Source organism: Rhinoderma darwinii, chromosome 8 (assembly GCF_050947455.1).
Source record: "Rhinoderma darwinii isolate aRhiDar2 chromosome 8, aRhiDar2.hap1, whole genome shotgun sequence".
Classification (NCBI taxonomy): Eukaryota; Metazoa; Chordata; class Amphibia; order Anura; family Rhinodermatidae; genus Rhinoderma; species Rhinoderma darwinii.
The window spans coordinates 120,112,516-120,133,155 of NC_134694.1; the positions used below are offsets into that span (position 1 = coordinate 120,112,516).

Here is a 20,640-nt window from a genome sequence, read left to right on the forward strand (position 1 = left end):
CATTTAAGATGGAGAGGCTCTTCAAGACTTCAATGAAATTCCCTCTAGACATAGCCTATGTAAGCCCCCTGTGCCTCATGAATAACTTGTCCACAGCAGTAAGCCAGAGTCCATGTTTTATATTCTAAATTGCATGTGGAAAAACTACTCTGGGGGCCATAAGGCAATTTTAAGTAGACCATTTTGATAAATGAAACCCAAAGTGACATCAAGAATGCACATACCAGAGTGGCAGCACCTGTAAGGCTCTGTCCACATCACATTTCTAATCTACGCTAGAAGTATCCACTGCAAAATGCTCCCAGCGCACACACTGAATGTGAACATAGGGCCCCATTCACCTGGCGTATGCCAAAGTGTGTCCATTTGGGACTTGCTAGGCCAGTATACATCGGCCTTCCTTTTTTTTATTCGCTGTATAAATAACTTAAAAGGCTTTGCTATTCTATATATACAGGGGGGAAAAAACAATTTAAAAAAAACAAAAACATTCCACATGGTATACTTTTGTTTTTACAATAGATGGAGACTATTGGCTTCTGTCTGTTGCCTTCTGTTGGTGGTGTACATATATGGGAAGTCCTCCTTAAGTATACAGAAGGCTCGAATGTATGTAAACAGAGCCTAACAGCTATGGGGACTGAGGAGGAGGCCCCCCAGATTGGGTTGTCCTTGCGAAGCGGTGTGAACCTGTGAAGGATTCCTTGTCCACAAGTAAGTTGACAAACGCTTGGATGTGAAACCACCTTAAAGAGGTTGTCCACTACCGGAAAACTGATGACCTATTTCACAGGATAGGTCATCAGTATATCATTGGTACAGGTCCGACACCCGGACCCTGCACCGATCAGCCGCAGCGGATGTTATACCATTATGATATATACGGAGCCGGAAGCACTTGGCTCCATACATAGCATAGTGGCCGTGCTGCAGAACTGCAGCTCTGCTCCTTTTCACTTGAATACTGCAGTTCGGCCACTATTCCGTGGCCGGAGCAAACCGCTTCCGGCATGTACGTCTGGTGCATGGAGGCCACCGGAGCAGCTGATCGGTGCGGGGTCCGGGTGACGGACCCCCACAGATCATGTACTGATTACCTATCCCTGAAACCTCGTCCCCTGAAATAGGGGGATATAGTGGCTTGAACCATCGGTGAACGGGACGGGGCCTTTGTTTTTTGCAAACCCGACATCTAAATAGAGCCCTGCAAGACACCATAGAATTTTGATACAAATCCAGAACTTTTTGAATGTTTTTCTTAAACTTTTACACCAACCACAAGGCTGTCCCATTAGCAAAGCAATCAAGGATCCCAATTTCCCTGAGAAGATCCAGACTAGTTTACAAAGCCAAAGTAAAATTTGTCATCTATCTAAATAGGTGAATTGATTTTCATGCAGGTTAATGTTTTAAAATCTGAAATTAATTCCAATCCTTTGACACAACAAAAATACTGCTCCCTTCGAGACACAATGACGCCCTGATTGACGACGTTTGGTATTCAGAACATACGTTCCCCTCTCTTTATCTGCTTGTCTTGAATTTTTCTCTCCTGATTAGAAAAGTTTTTGCTGAACTTCAACACAAAGCTCCTTTCAAAGTGTTAATTTTACATTTCGAAATTCTGGGAACTGTAACATATTTACCCGCATTTCTCGAATATTTGTTCAATGTGCGCGATAATCAACTAGGTCATGGCATATTCTGAATCGGTTCCATCAAATGTTCTGATGATACCAAAAAAAAAAATATTTGAAATACTAAGTAGGAGATAAAATATGTATCTCTGCTCAAGAATCCGAAAAATTCTAATTTCTAAACCCATAGCTTGAAGCAATCACAATTCTAATTTCATAATTACAATATGTTGACCTTCAAAAAAAATTTAATCCATATTATCATAATGTTGGCCTTAACCGATTAAAAAGGTCAACGGGTAAATCTAGATTTGTTAACGTTGATTTTGAAATATCTTTATTCCGGCTTTGTTTGCCGGGAAGACTTGATGTAATGAACGATCAAACTGTCTATATGGGAGAATTATCGATTTATCAGACGCATTCCTGGTAAAATAAACCAGAACAGAAATCGGGAAAGGAAGCGGCAAGACGGAACCTCCACTCAAAGATTCAATCATTTGTTACAACTTATAATGCGAAACGACAAAAAGGAACTAAATCTGCAATCACATCACAAGGTCAAAAGGTAGAACTAAGGCCCAGTTCACACAGAGATATTTAACGCTGATTTTGAAGCGGAAACTGCATCGGGATCATCACCAAAAATGTCCGAAACCACCTCCCTATGATTTCAATTGGAGACGGAGGTTTTTTTTTCCGCGGGGGCTTTTAGATGCTCGTGGTAAAAAGAAGCGTCATGCTCTGTTTTGCCGCGGTTCCGCCTCTGACCTCCCATGGAAATCAATTGGAGGCAGAAAATGCTTTTTTTTTTTGCAGCATTTTTTGCAAGTGGCACTCAATGGCCGCAGACGAAAAAGGAAGCGAAAAACACCACAAGTGAGGGACACGTCAAAATCGGAAGATTTTTCTACCTGCAAAAAAACTAATATCTATCTATCTATCTATCTATCTGTCTATCTATCTATCTATCTATCTATCTATCTATCTATCTATCTATCTATCTATCTATCTATCTCATATCTATCTATCTATCTATCTATCTATCTATCTATCTATCTATCTATCTATCTATCTATCTATCTATCTATCTATCTATCTATCTATCTATCTAATGTCTATCTATCTATCTATCAATATCTATCTATCCCATATCTATCTATCTATCTATCTATTTATCTATCTATCTATCTATCTATCTATCTATCTATCTATCTATCTATCTATCTATCTATCGAGAAAATGTGCAACACTCTGGTAGATGCAAGTATAGTAAACTTTTATGCTGGGTTCACACGACCACATTAATGGACGGACGTATTTCGGCCAGAAGTCCCGGACCAAACTCAGTGCAGGGAGCCGGGCTCCTAGCATCATAGTTATGTACGACGCTAGGAGTCCCTGCCTCGCTGCAGGACAACTGTCCCGTACTGTAATCGTGTTTTCAGTACGGGACAGTAGTTCCACGGAGAGGCAGGGACTCCTAGCATCGTACATAACTATGATGCCGAAATACGTCCGTCCATTACGGACGTTAATGTTGTTGTGTGAACCCAGCCTAATTCTATGCAAAGGTGCAACATTTGGGTTCAACACAAACCTTTCTCATGGTTTATATATACTGTAGAAAAATATGGATATTTAAAGCACAGAAGGGAAGGACGTGGAGGGTTTGACTCCCATGCTGAATTTCGCAGGTGGAATATTCACTGGCACCGTCCCCTCCTTCTCACCCTCCAGGCAACTTTTTTTAAACCCTTTCCTGTGTTTAACCAGCAGATTTCCATTAAAATAACTTCATGGGTCTATGGGAAGTTTGTGTCCTCCCATTTGTATTTGTTGCTTGGTAATTGCATTGGGACAAGGTGGCATGTAAGTAGTGATAAAATGGACAAGTGCTTTACTGTACTGCCCCAATTTACATGCCAATTGTTCCTTGTTGTGGCCCTTTTCATTCCCGGCATGGATTATTGACTCAGCTGACTGTTTTGTGCCATACAATGGCCGGCTGATGAATCATTGTTCCCCCTGTTTCATTAGCAGGTGCCGGAGCTACTGGTCAGCGACAACAAAAAAAGTGGAGTAACCGTTTAATTGCACATGTGGCTTGTGGAGGTTACGAAATTCTATAGTGAATGCAGATTACAGCAGAAAAGTCATGAAAGTCTAAATCCCTGAGATAGTGATGAGAATAGTGATTATTATTATTATATTGCCACTGTAAAACTATGACTTCGTTCACATTTGTGTCAGGGCTCCGTTCCTGGGTTCTGTTGGACCTTTCCGTCAGGGGAACCCATGAACGGAATCCAAACTGAAACAAACAGAAAACATAGGTTTCCGTTTGCATCACCATTGATTTCAATGGTGACGGATCCGGTGCAAATGGTTTCCGTTTGTTACTGTTGTGTAAGGGTTCTGTCGTTTTGACGGGATCAATACCGCAGTCGACTGCGCTATTCATTCTGTCAAAACGACGGAACCCTTACACAACGGGGACAAACGGAAACCATTTCCACCGGATCCGTCACCATTGAAATCAATGGTGATGCAAACGGAAACCTATGGTTTCCGTTTGTTTCAGTTTGGATTCCGTTCATGGGTTCCCCTGATGGAAAGGTCCAACGGAACCCATGAACGGAACGCTGACCCAGATGTGAACGAAGCCTAATGGTCCATTCACATGAGCGTGAAACTCGTCCGTGTGCTGTGCGTGGAAATCACACGCAGCACACGGAACCATTGATTTCAATGGGGCCATTTTCAATGCATGACCTATATTGTTGCGTTTTCACACACCTAGTCGCCCATTGAACTCAATGGGTGCGTGAAAACCACGCACTGCACACGTATGAACATCCATGTGCGGTGCGTGATTTGAGCATCAATTCCATTAAAAAGAAAAGAAGTAGGGCTTTGCGAGTGGGTGAAAAACGCATGCCACTCGCAAAGCACACTGATGCATAACGCAACACACACGGACAAGATTTACGAGCGTTTTTGACGCCCGTGAATCTGACACGCTCGTGTGAATGTAGCCTTAGTCTTCTTCACACATCCTTTACCCGAGCGCTAGAGGTGGAAATGAGGAATACACCTTCATTGCGTCAAAAATTATAGCAGAAATGTTGAATTTTGTAATTTTTTTATGCACTAGTAAGCGTGTTCTTCTTTTTTTCTTCTTTTTTTTTATTAAACTTTTTTTTCTACATGGCAATGGTGCTGCAGGAACAGCGTAGAATTTTATTGGTATGTTAAATTTTGTTATGTTTTTTACATTTGGGTCACAATGGGCATTATTTTTAGGGGTCCAAAAACCTCTATTTGCATTGTGCATATTTTTGTACATTGAAGTCGTCGTGAAAAAACTCCCAAAAATGTATTATGCCTCATACACACAGTGCAAGTTCCAAGCTGTATGGCACTGTGATGTGGTGCCCTTAGGAGTCCATGGGGCCATAATGTGCCTTTAAAACATATGGAACCCAACTGTGACATGTTCCCTTGGATGGCATCATGAGGGGCACACAAAGTGCCTACAGCTCCGTAATAGGGAACCACAGGGACTCCTTGTCAGGGCTTTATGTCCAGGGGCTGTGACTCTTGTTGGCAAAATGTAATTAATGAGATATACCTCGTCAGATTGTTACCCAGTGTTTCCTTATAAATTATAAATGCTCACTATATCCTGTTGCCTGGATGTGTATCCTGGGACTTATAGTCCCCCATTGCACTCGCCTGTTTTAGATCGATGGTCTCTTCAGAGATTGAAATAACAAGTCTCTTGTGTTCCCCTTTAACTTTGCTCCGCTGCCGGGGACGACTATTTATCTGCTGGACTTTTGTCCTTTTCACACATAATTTACTTTCAAAATGATATGTACAGACTGGACTGTGCAATGCTGGACAGATAATAATCTGGCAGATGGATATGTCTTCCCTGTAGTCAAATAACCCGCATAGTTTGTATAAGATCCAAACTTGTACATGCAAAACCTTCAGGACAGAGCTTAAGCCAACATAGGACCTTGTATTTGCATGAAATCTGATTTGTAGGGGGTCGTAAGTAAACTTTGAGGGCAGATGAAGGTGATGAAGGATTGGTGAGCCACTAAAACATCAGGGTGAGGAGACAACTGACCATTTACAACTCTGCTGCTTCTATTACTGAACACATTTTAAGGGGTAAAGACATTGTATATGACATTGTGGAAAAGGGGGCAGTATAGGGTATGTGGCTCCAAAGGCACAGCCTGGATTCAAAATGTACCCTCTTCCGCCCTTCCAAATCACATGTCACCTTATTGTCCTCCTATGTGGCATACAGACATTTGTCCCCTCATGCCCAGGGTTGGACTGGCTCACCAGAGTACCAGTAACCTCTGGTGGGCCCAGACTCTGACTCAATAATGGGTCCTAAAAGGTCTAGCAGAAGACAACCCCATTTGGAGATGACTTGTGAGTTAAAGGGGTTGTCCCACAAAACACATGTACCTTTATCCACGTGATAGTGGATACATGTGTGATCGCCGGGGGTCCGACCGCTGGGACCCCCAGCGATAAGGAGAACGTGGCACTGAAAGTCCCCCGAAGTGCTCCATGAGGAGCCTGGAACTTCCGTGTTCTGTGTCTGGTTTGTGTGTCCGGCAGCTCCATAGAAATTAATGGAGCGCCGGTCGTGCTGGTGCGCATGCGTGAGCATTCATTTCTATGGAGCTGCCGGACACAGATCCCGGACGCTTCCTATGGAGCACTTTGGGGGACTTTCGGTTCCCAGTTCTCCTTATCGCTGGGGGTTTTGTGGGACAACCCCTTTAAGCACTTGCCACTGAGGTCTATTTCTTATGGGTGATTCACTAATAACCTATGAGACCTTATTGAGGATCTGTCCTATATGTACAATGATAACAACGACTGGATGTGCACATATTCTGTAGGGATGGTGGGTGGGCCCTCAGAATCATTCCCTCAGGTGGGCCCAAGAGACCCTTGTCCGATGCTGCTCATGCCCCAGAGCCCACATTCGTTCCCTGGTTCTGGATAGTTTTGTAATGTTTCTTCCTGTAGGTAAATACTATTCATAACTAAATAAATAACTAAAATAAATAAACAATACCCTAATATAAGAGCATAGCAGGCAATAATGACACTAACTCTAAGAAACATCAGGTCTCCGATCGACAACGTGTACAGTTTAATATTAACAGGGTTTTGCCCAAAAGTGAAAAACCCATTAAACATTGGGATATAGAATTCGTAAAGGGTTTTCCATTCCATACAACCCCTTTGCCGATTCCTTATCAGAGAATACGGAGATGATATGAGGGCGGGGGGGTCTGCTTCACTTTCAATACAAGCATTTACCAAGTTACTGGTCATGAGGGGTCCCAGCAATGAGAACCCCCATTACTAGATAATCATTGGGGGACCTGCCTAATGCCCAATGTTTCTCACTGGAGTACCCCTTTAAATTAAGCTATTGGCCTCCCACACTTGTCAACTTCATGACCACCTACAATAATCAAAAATATATAACTTTATTTAGAAGTGACATGAGAACCCCAAACTTTTAAGACATAGTATTTATCTGTGCAAAATATTTCGGCAGCGTTGCTCATGTAATGACTTTCCGCCGATGCAATATTAAGACTTCACCCAGTGAAAATACCCTGCATGTCAAAACTCCTTAACGGCATCTCAGTGGCTTTTGCTTTGCTCAGATCTCCTTCAATCCAAAGAGACTGTGAGCCGGATAAACAGCCAGATGCTGGAAGAAGATAAATAAACATTGGAGATTGGATGTATCCAAATTCGGGATTCTCTGTTGCATTATCTTGTTTAAGTAAATCACAAAAAGCCCCGGAAGACAAAATCAATTTGGAGCAATAAGGTTTGTGTAGAGTATTCCGAGTCCTGTGATGTGAACAACAAGGTTCCCTTTGGAGGTTCCTTTTACGCCTTTAATAGGGGATTCTGTGCACGTGTCAAGACAGGGCCGAGAGGAGGGAAAGACAAAGATCCGTGTTTTGCAGATGTTACGTTCTCTCCCTTGGAACAGATACAAAGCAGAATGAGATGAGAGCAGAAACGCCAAAATAAAACATTCTTCAAGGGAAGCAAATACTCGGCAGAGTCTCACATTATTTTTAATGCCTTTTGGCTCCGTCTGTCTGCTGATGGGGGATTCCACACAGCATTGTGGCCAATGGGACCAATTCTCCTTTTTGGCAGGGGTTGTCCTCTATTAGGGTGTATGGACGTCAGAGGGGCGGTTCACAATTGGAAAGCCACTGAAAAGACTGGAACCTGCTCTGGTGGACCTGAAGTGGCCATGTTTTATATGGTCACCAGTCCATTTGAATGGCGGCATACAACACTACTCACTACTTCCTAGGGTTAGTAAAGCCGGCCATGGTTGATCGCTGGGGCGAGATTATTTTAAGTAGAAGTGGTCCAGTTGGAACAACCCCTTTAAAGTCTATTTCCTTCCAAAATTCACTTTTAGTACACAACTTCCAATCCTCTTGTCTCCACACCTTTTGTCTTAAATGTTTTTGTTTTTTGGCTCTTTTCTACCAAATTCTCCTTCTCCTATTGGTGATAGAGACCAAAACAAGCCATTGTAGCATGAAGAGGCAGTCTATTGTACAGCAGTAACAACTTTGTGTAGCTACATGCACTGAATAGTGGTCACCTAGACAGGAAGACGGTTGGTTGCCTGGCAGCCTGATCTCTACATGGAGTAGAGCTGAGCTTGTATGCTGTGATCGTTTGACCATTACAATCAATAATTATCACTTTTACCAACAAAATAATCAACACCGACCAATAGAAATCTGCTTCATTGGTTGGATCACTGTTTTACCATTAAGAGTAATGGGCCAATCAACAAACAATGTGAAGCAATGCAAAAATTGTACCATATTGATATGTGCGGTAGTCAGAAGGATTTCTGCTGGGCATTGTACTTATATGTAGTATATCTAAGTCTTAATATACTCCTCACCATTTCCAAGTAGTCTTGTCTCACTATGAACAGTTATGTCTTGGCAAACATTAGGGATAGAATTCAGGATTAGAAAAACAGCTGATTTATTTTTTTTAAACAGCGCCACATCTGTCCATAGGCTATTGATGGTATTGCAGCTTGGCTCAATTGAAGTGAATGTGACTGAGCTGTAATGCTACACACAACCTGTGGTCAATTGTGGCATTTCACTCTTTGCCATGATAGTGCCCATAGGGCCCCAAGATAAGCTGACCGACCAACCAACATGGTAACCAAATAACTTACAAACTATTCAATTAAATAACCAACCAAACTAATACTCAAACAATTACCCAACCAACTGTCCATCTAGCTAAGAAACTGAGCACAATTCTACCCAACCAACCAACCAACCAACCAACCAACCATTAAACCAACCAACCAACCAACCAACCAACCAACCATTAAACCAACCAACCAACCATTAAACCAACCAAACTACGACTTATATAATATAATATAATAAGCTTAGTATCAAGCTACCTTATTAATCCATGCCATTACAGTGTCTATAGCGGCTCATTCAGATTTCCACAGGCCATACATAAATGATTCATACATCTACTTATCTCCTAATGCCCTGTCTGTGCAGTTTCCAGTCTTTACTGTTATAATGCCATTCTATTAATGAACTAGCAAGCTCAGGATGAACAGAGCTATAGCTCCAACTAGGAGTTTCAACAGAGCATTGAATTGTGGAAAGATGAAAACAACAAAATGTATTTTTACATAAAACCTGGAATTATCATTAGTAATCAATGCTTTATCTATAGGAACTTCCTAGAATAGCTCCATACCATCCCCCTAAAACACTAAAGAGGTTTTCCACTTTGGATAATCCCTACTTGTTAGAAAAGTCTCTTGACAATAAGCTGATCACAAAGGGTCCTTCTGCTTAGACCCCCAGCGATCATCTGTAATCTATGGGAAAACCTGGCAGCAAGTGTTCAATTTCCCTGCAGTGCCACCGGAGGAGAAATGAAGCATTACACAGTATGCATTCATATCAATGTGTTGTCTGTGCAATACAGGACTGGTCCTCCAGAGACGCTCTATGTAACCGCTCTCCACGCTGACCAAGACTAATAACTCACAATTCCCTAATAGGGTTATGGAAATGGGTTTCCAGTGGACTACCCCTTTAAAGTTATTTTTTTTTTTCATGTAAAATATTAAAGTTTCATACTGCACAATAGCCCAATAATAAAGATGAATTTCATCGTATAACAAAAAATAAAATAAAAAATAAATCCGGTTTGTCTATACGCGAGTTAGAAAAAAAACTTCCCCCAGTCTCCCGCAGAACATCTCTTCAGGAGAACAACTTCTCTCTGGGGATCTCTTTTTCAAGAATCTCAACTGTTAAACTAAAAGCTTCTCTCATTAAAGAGCCGCTACATATCAAAACAAGCGCGGCGTTCCTTGATAGACAGGTGGTCATTTTAGAGAGTTCCCTTACAGCATTGTACTTGAGGCTCGGCACACTCCAGCGATAAGCAGATGCGATTACATTATGTGCCGCCTGCTCTGATTTCTGCTGTAAAAATAATGAGCTCCGAACTGCAACATAAGAAATAGATCCGGCCCCAAGTAGCGAGCGCGAGCTCCTGCGCTCATTCTCCCATTCACTTTCAATGGTGTTTATCAGTCTCAGGCCTTTACAAATAAACAGAATGAGGCGTTTAAGCCTGAAGGAGCAGATTTGGGCTTGGTATGAAAATGCAGGATACAAAATACATGCAGTGGAGATATGAGCCATTGTTATAGGGATCTACAGAGAATTGCTTTGCTCACGTATTAACATTTATACGCTGGGTGTGATAACTTGAATCCATTTTGTGAAGCCCGGTGAATGAAATGTTCCAGTTTGTCGATTGCCTTTGGTATTGCTACTGAAAGAGCATTTAAAGCACCCAAAACCTAAAAATGAATGGGTTTGTATGAGATTTAGAATAAAGTGTCGGCTTTTTTTTTTCCCAGAGACAGCGCCACTCTTGCTTATGGGTTCTGTTTGGTATTGCAACTTAGCCTCAAGTGAATTGGATTCAGCTGCAATATGAAAGAGACCCTTTATTCTAATCTCAGATTGTAATAGGGCAAAACTCTATATCATAACTATAGACCAAGATGTCAGGGAAACAGAGGTTTGGGATGCTGTATGCCGGGTCCTTGCATTGAAGTATTGGTTGAGCTTTCCATGTGCCATTCTGTGACAAAGTGCATTTCTTTCCCAAACAAAAGTAACGGTTCTATAGGAATAACGAGCGGAAAGATTTTTTTAATCAGAGAAGACAATTCACTGGTGGTGACCGGCCTCCCTCCATATCATTCCTACTTAGTATCCCCTATTTGCATACAGCAGCCCATATCTTAGCTTCCTAGACCCATCTAAGTATGACTTAGGGAGTAAATAATTTACGAATGTGACTTAAGCAGGGTTTTTCTGTTTTTTTTTTTTGTCATTTATCCCTAATTTTAACCACTTTAGAGAGTTGAGAAGGGAAGATTCTTCCTATCGGTTTTAAAAAAAATATTTCATCAAGTAGTCATATGTGTTACCATGAATTATAGATGAGCAAATCTGGAATCTATAAATATGAGGTGAGCTAACTAACTAACTAACTAACTAACTAACTAACTAACTAACTAACCAATTAACTTAAAGAGACTCTGTCACCACATTATAAGTGCCCTGTCTCTTATATAAGGAGATCGGCTCTATAATGTAGGTGACAGTAATGCTTTTTATTTTGAAAAACGATCTATTTTAAACCACTTTATGAGCGATTTTTAGCTTTATGCTAATGAGTTTCTTAATGCCCAAGTGGGCGTTGTACAGAGGAGTGTATGACGCTGACCAATCAGTGACCAATCAGTGACCAATCAGCCTCATGCACTTCTCTCCATTCATTTACACTGCACTAGCGATATAGTTATATCGTTATGTGCAGCTACATACACAAGCCCTAACATTACTGCAGTGTCCTGATAATGAATATACATTACCTCCAGCCTGGACGTGATGTGTATTCAGAATCCTGACACGTCTGAATCTTTTCTGTGAGATTCCAGCAAGGCAAGCGTAATCTCGCGAGATTACGATGTAACCTGTCATTTCAAACGAGATTACGCTTGCCTTGCTGGAATCTCACAGAAAAGATTCAGAAGTGTCAGGATTCTGAATACACATCACGTCCAGGCTGGAGGTGATGTATATTCATTATCAGGACACTGCAGTAATGTTAGTGTGTGTGTGTATGAAGCTGCACATAGCGCTATAACTATATCGCTATCTGCAGTATAAATGAATGGAGAGAAGTGTATGACGCTGATTGGTCACTGATTGGTCAGCGTCATACACTCCCCTGTACAACGCCCACTTGGTCTAAAGTAAAACACGCCCACTTGGGCATTAAGAAACTCATCAACATAAACCAAAATCGCTCATAAAGTGGTTTAAAATAGATAGTTTTTCTAAATAAAAAGCATTACTGTCACCTATATTATAGCGCCGATCTTCTGTTATAGGAGACAGGGCACTTATAATATAATGTGGTGACAGCCTCTTTAAAGTGTAACTAAACATTCAACAAACTTCTGACATGTCATAGTGACATGTCAGAAGTTTTGATTGGTGGGAGTCCGAGCACTGAGACCTCCACCAATCGTTCAAACGAATCTGCAGAAGCGCTGGTGTGAATGCTCAGCCGCTGCGTGTCTGTTCAGCTTTTTCCAGGGAAATGAATGTATCGGAGTACAGGCTTAATAGAAAGTCTATGAGCCCGTACTCCGATACATCGGCTTTCCGGAGAAAGCCGAACAGACACCAAGCGGCCGACTGATAACACGAGCGCTTCTGCCACTTCATTTGAGCAATTGGTGGAGGTCTCAGTGCTCGCACTCCCACCAATCAAAACTTCTGACGTGTCACTAGGACATGTCAGAGGTTTGTCAAACATTTAGTTACACTTTAAAGATGGGACTACATAAAATAGATAGAAGTCTCCCAAATTTGTGTATGGGAGCCCCACATAAACACCATATGGTAGATGTAAGAGGAAGTGAAGGATCGGACATTTTGGATTTCAATATACCCGATCCTTTGTTTTTCCGAGAGATGAGCAGCTGCCAGTGGTGTCTGTCAGTGACTTATCCCCATTGAAATAAACTTGCACGTCAAGCCGAGCATGCATGTTTATAGTAAACCAATCCACCAACCATCCAACCAAGTAACCAACCAACCAACCAACCAATCAAAAACTCTAGTACTCATCTAATCAGCCAACCAACTCACACACCAACTATCCAACCAGACTACTATATATTAACTAACTAAATAACTAACCAAACACCCCAAAAATTATTCAACAAGCCAACCATACAAGCAACTAAAGTAACTAAATAAGTAGCTAAACTAATACTCAACCAATTAACCAACTAAACAACCAATCATTTATCCAACCAGCTAACAAATCAAGCAACCTGCTACACAACCAACTATTAAACTAACCAAACTACTACCCAACCAACCAAGAAACAAATAAATAAAACCTAATCTACTAATCTCAGTATCAGGCGCTTTAATTAAAAGAAACCTCTTATTGGCCACAATTTATCTCCCATATCCCTTCAGTAATAAGAAGAATTAATTCTAAACGCTTCTCTAACACTCCTATTAAATCCTGCACCAAACTTCCTTTTTTTTTAATCATTAAAGCAATGCGAGGAAAGCGCCGTCTTTTTACTCTAATATCTTTGATTGAAATGTAAAAAGTCCACAGATAATTAATTTATCCACATCACATTGACTCATCTCTTCTGCCAATTTGGCTGTTGTTGTTTTAATTTTGTAACAAGATAATAATGAGATTTAAACTTCAAAATGAGTCCCAATGTGGCCAATTTGAACAATTAAAGAAACAATGCACCGCAAAACGCATCAGCATAATACGAAAATAGGACGATTTCTAGGATACAAATGTATCAATATTGGAGAGGCTTCTGTACCGTGAGATGAACAGAACTGTCAAACATTGTACTCATTGTATCAGTCCTGCCTCCGTCTATAATAACATTACTGGTCACCACAATATAATGGACTATTTCTAGGATATCAATTTAAAAAAATTCTTTATTTTCAAGCCGCAAATTGACTCCTGGAAACAACTTTCTTGGCTTTTACATGAAGACCGGGGAGCAGAGATTCCAAGAAATTGACAATTTCATCCAGCGTAATAGTAATTATATTATACAACAAAGGGTTAAATGAAAATATATACAATATATGTGACCCTTGGAGCTTGTATATATTTTAATATAAGTATCCCCTTGTCCCCATGATGGCAGAGGTCGCGTACAGCAAAAGAACTAGTAGGAAGGTCACAGGTCTACAGATTAAAGGGGTCTTCTGGATTTACATGCATGAAGCTCAGTCTTTGTATAATGAAAAGTTCAGCAACTTTCTAGAAGACCGTGTATATCGACTTCTCACCATTTTTAAGATTTCTGCTTTTTGTCAGCAAATGAAAACATTCTTGTTTATATACAGCATCTAAAACCCCGTACAGGCCTAAGACTTCTCACAGCAGAGAGTTTGTGACAATTGTATACAGTCTAGGCAATTCTCTGTGAGCTCAACTGTCTTGACTCCAGAATGATCCATTTTACCTTCACTGATACATTGTAACCAACGATCAGGACAGGAGAGAGAATTGTGCTGCTTGTGTCAATCCACGAAAGATAAAATCTAGACTGGATACAATTGTAACAAAATCTCAGCAGAGCAAAGTATTAGATATGTGCTGGTTTTAAAGGGGGTTTTACCCTGGGCAATTATCGGGCAGACAAGCGTTCACAGAACGCAAACGCTCGTTCATCTGCTGAATGTATGGTTTTAAAAAACTGAAATATTATGGTTGTCGGCAGCGCATCTCCATGTGTAAACATCAAGACGCGCTGCCGCCATGATAATAATGTATGGGGACGATCGATCAGAGTAACGAGCACTCGTCCCCATACATAGCTCCTTGTGACTGGAGCAAACGAGCGCCGATCAACGAATGGTCAGTGTAATAGGGCCTTTAGTCTCAATGTTTGCCTTCAATGACCGCAAGCAGAGATCTTGAAAATGGTGAGGAATTCAAATGCAAAGTTTATTAGAAAGTTACAGAACTTTTCATTATACAATGTTTAAGCTTTATTTGCAGAAGACAGAAAAACCCCTTCACACAGCCGCGTGCATTATCCCATTATCTGTCTTTTCGGTATGGTCACGGGGTGGATATTCTTCCATACCAAACTCTCAAAGACTGCTTCTTCTCCAAAAAACTATTTTCTGTTTTGTACTAATTCTGAATAATTAGTCAGGATAGCGTGGTGCTTTTTTTTTTAGAATGTAATGATGGTGATACTTAAACATTGCAAACTTAAAACCTTATAAGAAACTTACATGTCAAGTATTGAACGGATCACTCCACACAGACGCATAAGATGGTCAACGGAAAATAGAAATATGCTCTTAAAGCAACAGAACACCTATTTATTTAACGCTTCATACCCTGGTATTTTATCTTAATGAATTTCCATTAGGTAACAGTAGAAGTTATTTACACAACTGCCCTCATTTAGACAGGGGGGGGGGGGATATACACAATTGACCATATTCCATTGGACCTTGTAAATGAGAAGGAATCCAGCAAAAAGTGGCGCCATAACCCATAGCAACCAATCAAATATCATATTTCCTTTTTCCAATGCCGATAAGAGGATTAACGAAGTGTTCTGTTTGACTGCTATGGGCGACTCCTTTACTTTGTCCACAGTGTTAGGGTGGTGGACCAATTTACTAATGATCTACTATAAAGAACAGTTTACTGAGGATCTACTACAAGAACCAATTTACTAATGATCTACTATAAAGAACAGTTTACTGAGGATCTACTACAAGAAGCAATTTACTAATGATCTACTATAAAGAACAGTTTACTGAGGATCTACTACAAGAACCAATTTACTAGTGATCTAATATAAAGACCAATTTACTAATGATCTCCTACAAGAACCAAATGACTAATGATCTACTATAAAGACCAATTTACTAATGATCTACAACAAGGTCCAATTTCTGATCTACTGCAAAGACCAATTTGCTAAGGATCTGCTACAAGGTCTAATTCACTAAAGATCTACTGCAGAGACCAAATTACTAGTGATCTACTACAAGAACCAATTTACTAAGGATCTACTGCAAAGACCAATATACTGAGGATCTACTACAAAGTCCAATTTACTAACGATCTATTACAAGAATCAATTTACTAGGAATCTACGTCAAAGACCAATATACTGAGGATCTACTACAAGGATGAATTTACTAATGATCTACTTCAATAACCAATTTACTAAGGATCTACTACAAGGTCCAATTTACTAATGATCTACTACAATAACCAATTTACTAAGAATCTACTACCAGGACCAATTTACTAATGATCTACTACAATAACCAATTTACTAAGAATCTACTACCAGGACCAATTTACTAATGATCTACTACAAGGACCAATTTACTGGACCAATTTACTAATGATCTATTACAAGAATCAATTTACTAGGGATCTACGTCAAAGACCAATATACTGAGGATCTACTACAAGGATCAATTTACTAAGGATCTAGTAGATGGTCCAATTTACTAAGAATCTACTACAAGGTCCAATTTACTAAAGATCTACCACCAGGACCAATTTACTAATGATCTACCACCAGGACCAATTTACTAATGATCTACTACAAGGTCGCATTTTCAATCTAGAAGAGTACAGAGAATAACAATGATAAAACCTCCAAACAAATCAAGCAAACCACTGATGATCAGACATGAAGACACTATCAAGAGTAACATTATATATCCATGGAACTTCCTCCCGTGCAACAAAACTTATATTCATCCATTTGACCTAAAGAATATGAGAAGCACCTTCTTACGCCGGTATATTATAATACACAGCCTGGCACAAGCGTCGCTAGAAGTGCAGAAACTATTGTCACTTGTCTTTAACTTAGCGCCAGAAACCACTTTTGTCATATTATAAGTGTGAACGTGAGCGCTTGTTGCAGCTGATAAGAGACGAGTTCACACATTTTATAAACCAGATGACTTCAGAAACTAATTGGACCAAGTTCTGGAGGTGCGATCATTAATCCTACAGTCACACCTGATAATGCCTGAGAATAGACAATAAGGGAACCTCTATTCTAAATTAAAGTATGTGTCACCCGTCCTTCTCAGGGCAACGGACAAAAATACTGCATAACCAGACACCAATGAAACCTCAATCTCTGATAGACAGCGGAACTTTCCACCCCAAATATAAAACCATTTATGTTCAGTCAACGCTAGACGGTATCATTCCTCCAAAGGCCAACAGGGAACCTGAACGTAACGTTTTGGCAGCCTTTTGAAAAATTTTAGGCACCCGCACATGTCCATGTTATAGTGTCAGAGCTGTGATAAGGCACCCAGAGAAGTATATGGACCCATACTGTACCTATCATATGGAGGCAAACAGAGGAGGAATACCTTAGTGGCATGTTCCATCAGATGCCGTGTTATAAGAGATTCATACGGCGGCACACAGAGCGCCCTCAGCTCCATAGTACGGAACCATAGAAACTCCATGTGCCACCGTCCAGGGTCCAATAACACTGATGTGTGCCCTATTCTATGCCATTGTAACTCTGAAATATATACAGGACCCCAACTATGTAAAAAAAACTTCAGCTACCCATGCACCCAAAGAACCAACTCAACGTTTAAGAAGTATACACAGTCGAAAAAAATATGAATTGTACCTTATAATCTTAAAAAAATGAGGTTGGCTCAATGTGGGGCTCTTGAAGACTTAATATTGTTGAACTTTGTTGAAGTTGTAGGATGGCGCTACTATTTCCGAATCTTGTTCAGTCATTTAACACCTATTCTAAAATAATGACTAGAGAACTTACACAGTACTGTATGTATTCCTTCCACTCAATGTACTAATATATTGATCATCATTATTGAGGTCAACTTGTCAAAAGTCTCATGTAGTCAAGGACCAAGGGGGGTACAGGAAAGAGTCAGGCTGCTACCCTTTTAAATTCACTGTTTTACTGTTGCTTTGGTTTTGTTATGAGAGATAAACAATAATAGCGATAATATTGATATTCAAAAAGTTACAGTACATCCAAAAAAGTCAACCATAAGAAGCTTATATCAATGATGAAAGCGCAAATAGACAAAGATAAGACACTTGGTTGACTTGGCATCAGCTTTCATTGACCGTCAAAGACTATGTGTGACCCATAATGCATCTCACTTGCCATGCTGGTTATGCTAAAGACCCCATGAGGCTAGCGGAAGAGAAGGTGGTTGCTCAATGTACTCACCTCAGGAAGAGGCATCCCGTTGATGATGAGGTCAGGTTGAGGAGGACTCTGGTTGGTGAAGGTGTGGTGGTAGACATGATTAGACCCTGCGTTCCTTGTGTTTTGGTTCTCCACATTGAGGAAGGTGCTGTCTGAGCGCCTGCAGCCAAGCGGAAGGGTCTGCTGGTGGTAGTCAAAGTAGTTTAGTGATGAAGTAAGGGAGGAACAGCTCACCACGTTCATTTTATCCGTCTCCTCCACATCACGAGGCACCAGTCGGATGTCGTTCTTGCTGATTTTCTTCTTCTTGTTCGATTTCTTCTGGTGTCCATAGGAGTATTCAGCTATTCTGCAAGACAACATTAATAAGGTGCAAACACATGCATGTTTTATCACGGCTCTGTGTAATACAAGGCAACCCAACATGAATGAATGCAGAAGAAAATGCCAAAAATGTGAGATACAAAAACATATCAAAACCTGTATCAATCTCATGGATTTATTCTAAATATTTCCATAGTAAAGGTTGATAGACTGTCATGATTTACAAGTGTTTTTGACTTCATCCTCTAATTATGCTCATGTCTGGAGTCATGAACCCGGCATTTCCAGCATATTAATTGGAAGTTCTAGGGGTTAATTGGTCTTCAGCCAGCCGAGTAGTGGAACAGATCTACAAAGCTGCATTCTAAAAATCCTTTGAAATTGCATGTGATTCAGTGAAATATTATGACATTATATACGGGAATATATTAATGATGACATTTTTTATCTTCACATTGAGGATTCTATTTGATTTCTTACATCTCTGACACATTTTTACGGCCTCTTAATTACTATGTCGTTTATAGATTTAGAATATAGGCTCTAATTAGATGGTTACAGCTGCGGTTTTTAGCCCTCAATTCTATAATGGAGGGAACACTATACAGAACGCTTATCCAGCCATGTACAGAAGACCTGCGGAGTGGACACCTTGTTTAATGTTGAACTACAACTCCAAGAATGACACGGTTCTAGCTCATTGCTGTGGCCATCCTACAATGTCCAATTCTCCAGCCACACCTTGTCTCGATTGCCCCCTTCTTGACCAAAAATGAAGGCAACAATGGTGCTACGTGTTACATTTGTCAAGTCCATCCAACCAGCCCTCCATGATAGATTTGGCTGTAGAATACAGATGTAGCAGAGCTGACTTAGTACCTTAAGCCTCTTGGGGCTACCTTGATTGTCCACTGCTTTCTGACTATGGTTAATGGGGGTATACACTATCATGACCCCCTATGTCAATGTTACTAAGCTATCCAAGCTGATACATTGAATTTACTTGCACATTATGATGTGATAGCAACATATTTCCAACATAGCTGGCGGATCTCAAACAATTCTATTTTACGTGGGGTATCAGCACATTGATATCATATCGTTTTACCTGCAGTCCTGGGTAAAAGACCTCAGGACTCAGCTCTGCTACATCTGCATGCTTTTGAATGAACAGAGGGAATGATGTGTCGCATTTCTGTTGCGACGAGAGGATGTGTATGATGATTACCTGTCCTCCCTGGGAGAACATACTACAGAGGTTTGTTGATTGGGAACTACAGTAGGAGTATGCGGAGGAATCTTTATCTCAAATGACTAGTCAATGAGCAGTCGCATCTCACCTAAGGCTTCTCTTTTCTTTCATGCATTGAAGCGTGAGGAGCTTTCTGATAGCAAAACAACCCCAATGACTGAGAGATGGAGATTCAAGTAGAAAATACAAATAAATAAGTGCAGAAAATGAAGACACCGAGGAAGGCAAGAAACCGCCCAACCTGAAGACCCGGTCCACCAGTTCACTTCCATAATAAGAAGCCATAGATACTGGTCTATCACATCTTGTGCCGTTGCCTCTGGAGGAGCAGCCATATTAATATCTGAGTGCCCAGTATTACACATCAGGGGCACATTCCTCTTTTTATTAAGGACTTTTAGCCTTATCCACGTTCCATGGACAGAATTAATAGGATTATTCCTCCCTAATTTCTATTTCTATCTACAAAACATGCGATAGTTCCTTTTTATGAAGGACAGAGAACTGCCCACATGGAAAGGGGGCACATAGTTATAAGCCCCCTCCAAACAATTTACTGACAATTGAATTTACATGTGATAGCAGAATATGTGAAAGCAAGTAAATAGCTGGTGGGTGATGTATTCTATATGGGGTACCAGCCGGGAGTGATGCCAGGGGTAGGTTGTGATTTATTACCCCGAGCCTTGGCATCTTTATTGCTACATGTTGCAGATTTACTTCTATGATGGGGCAGTTATTATCAGGATCTTATTGCACTGGGAAGGTCATTGAGACTATACTGACTCCAGGCAGTGAAGAGTTAATCCCAGACACTTTTATCCTACAAAAAAAAACTAAAAAACCTAAGTGATAATAATGAATGGGGACCATGATCTGCAATTGGAAATGTCACATAAAACTAAAAAATATGACATGGATTTATACTTCAGCCCCGATGACATTTTCATCATGACGGAAATAAAACCACA

At 40.5% G+C, this 20,640-nt stretch overlaps 1 protein-coding gene across 6 annotated transcripts in view; it reads right to left on the reverse strand.

Annotated features, from left to right (window-relative positions):
* PCDH19 (protocadherin 19) overlaps positions 1-20,640 on the reverse strand; it is a 174,126-nt gene that overhangs the window by 145,542 nt on the left and 7,944 nt on the right. For 3 of the 6 annotated variants that reach the window (XM_075836593.1, XM_075836592.1, XM_075836598.1), the window contains exon 2: positions 18,115-18,442. The exons of 1 other annotated variant lie outside the window; for it this stretch is intronic. In XM_075836593.1, the coding sequence (XP_075692708.1) occupies positions 18,115-18,442 (328 nt within the window). The remainder of the gene's footprint in view (positions 1-18,114; positions 18,443-20,640) is intronic. 2 more of the 6 variants (XM_075836595.1, XM_075836594.1) reach the window with 1 other exon arrangement.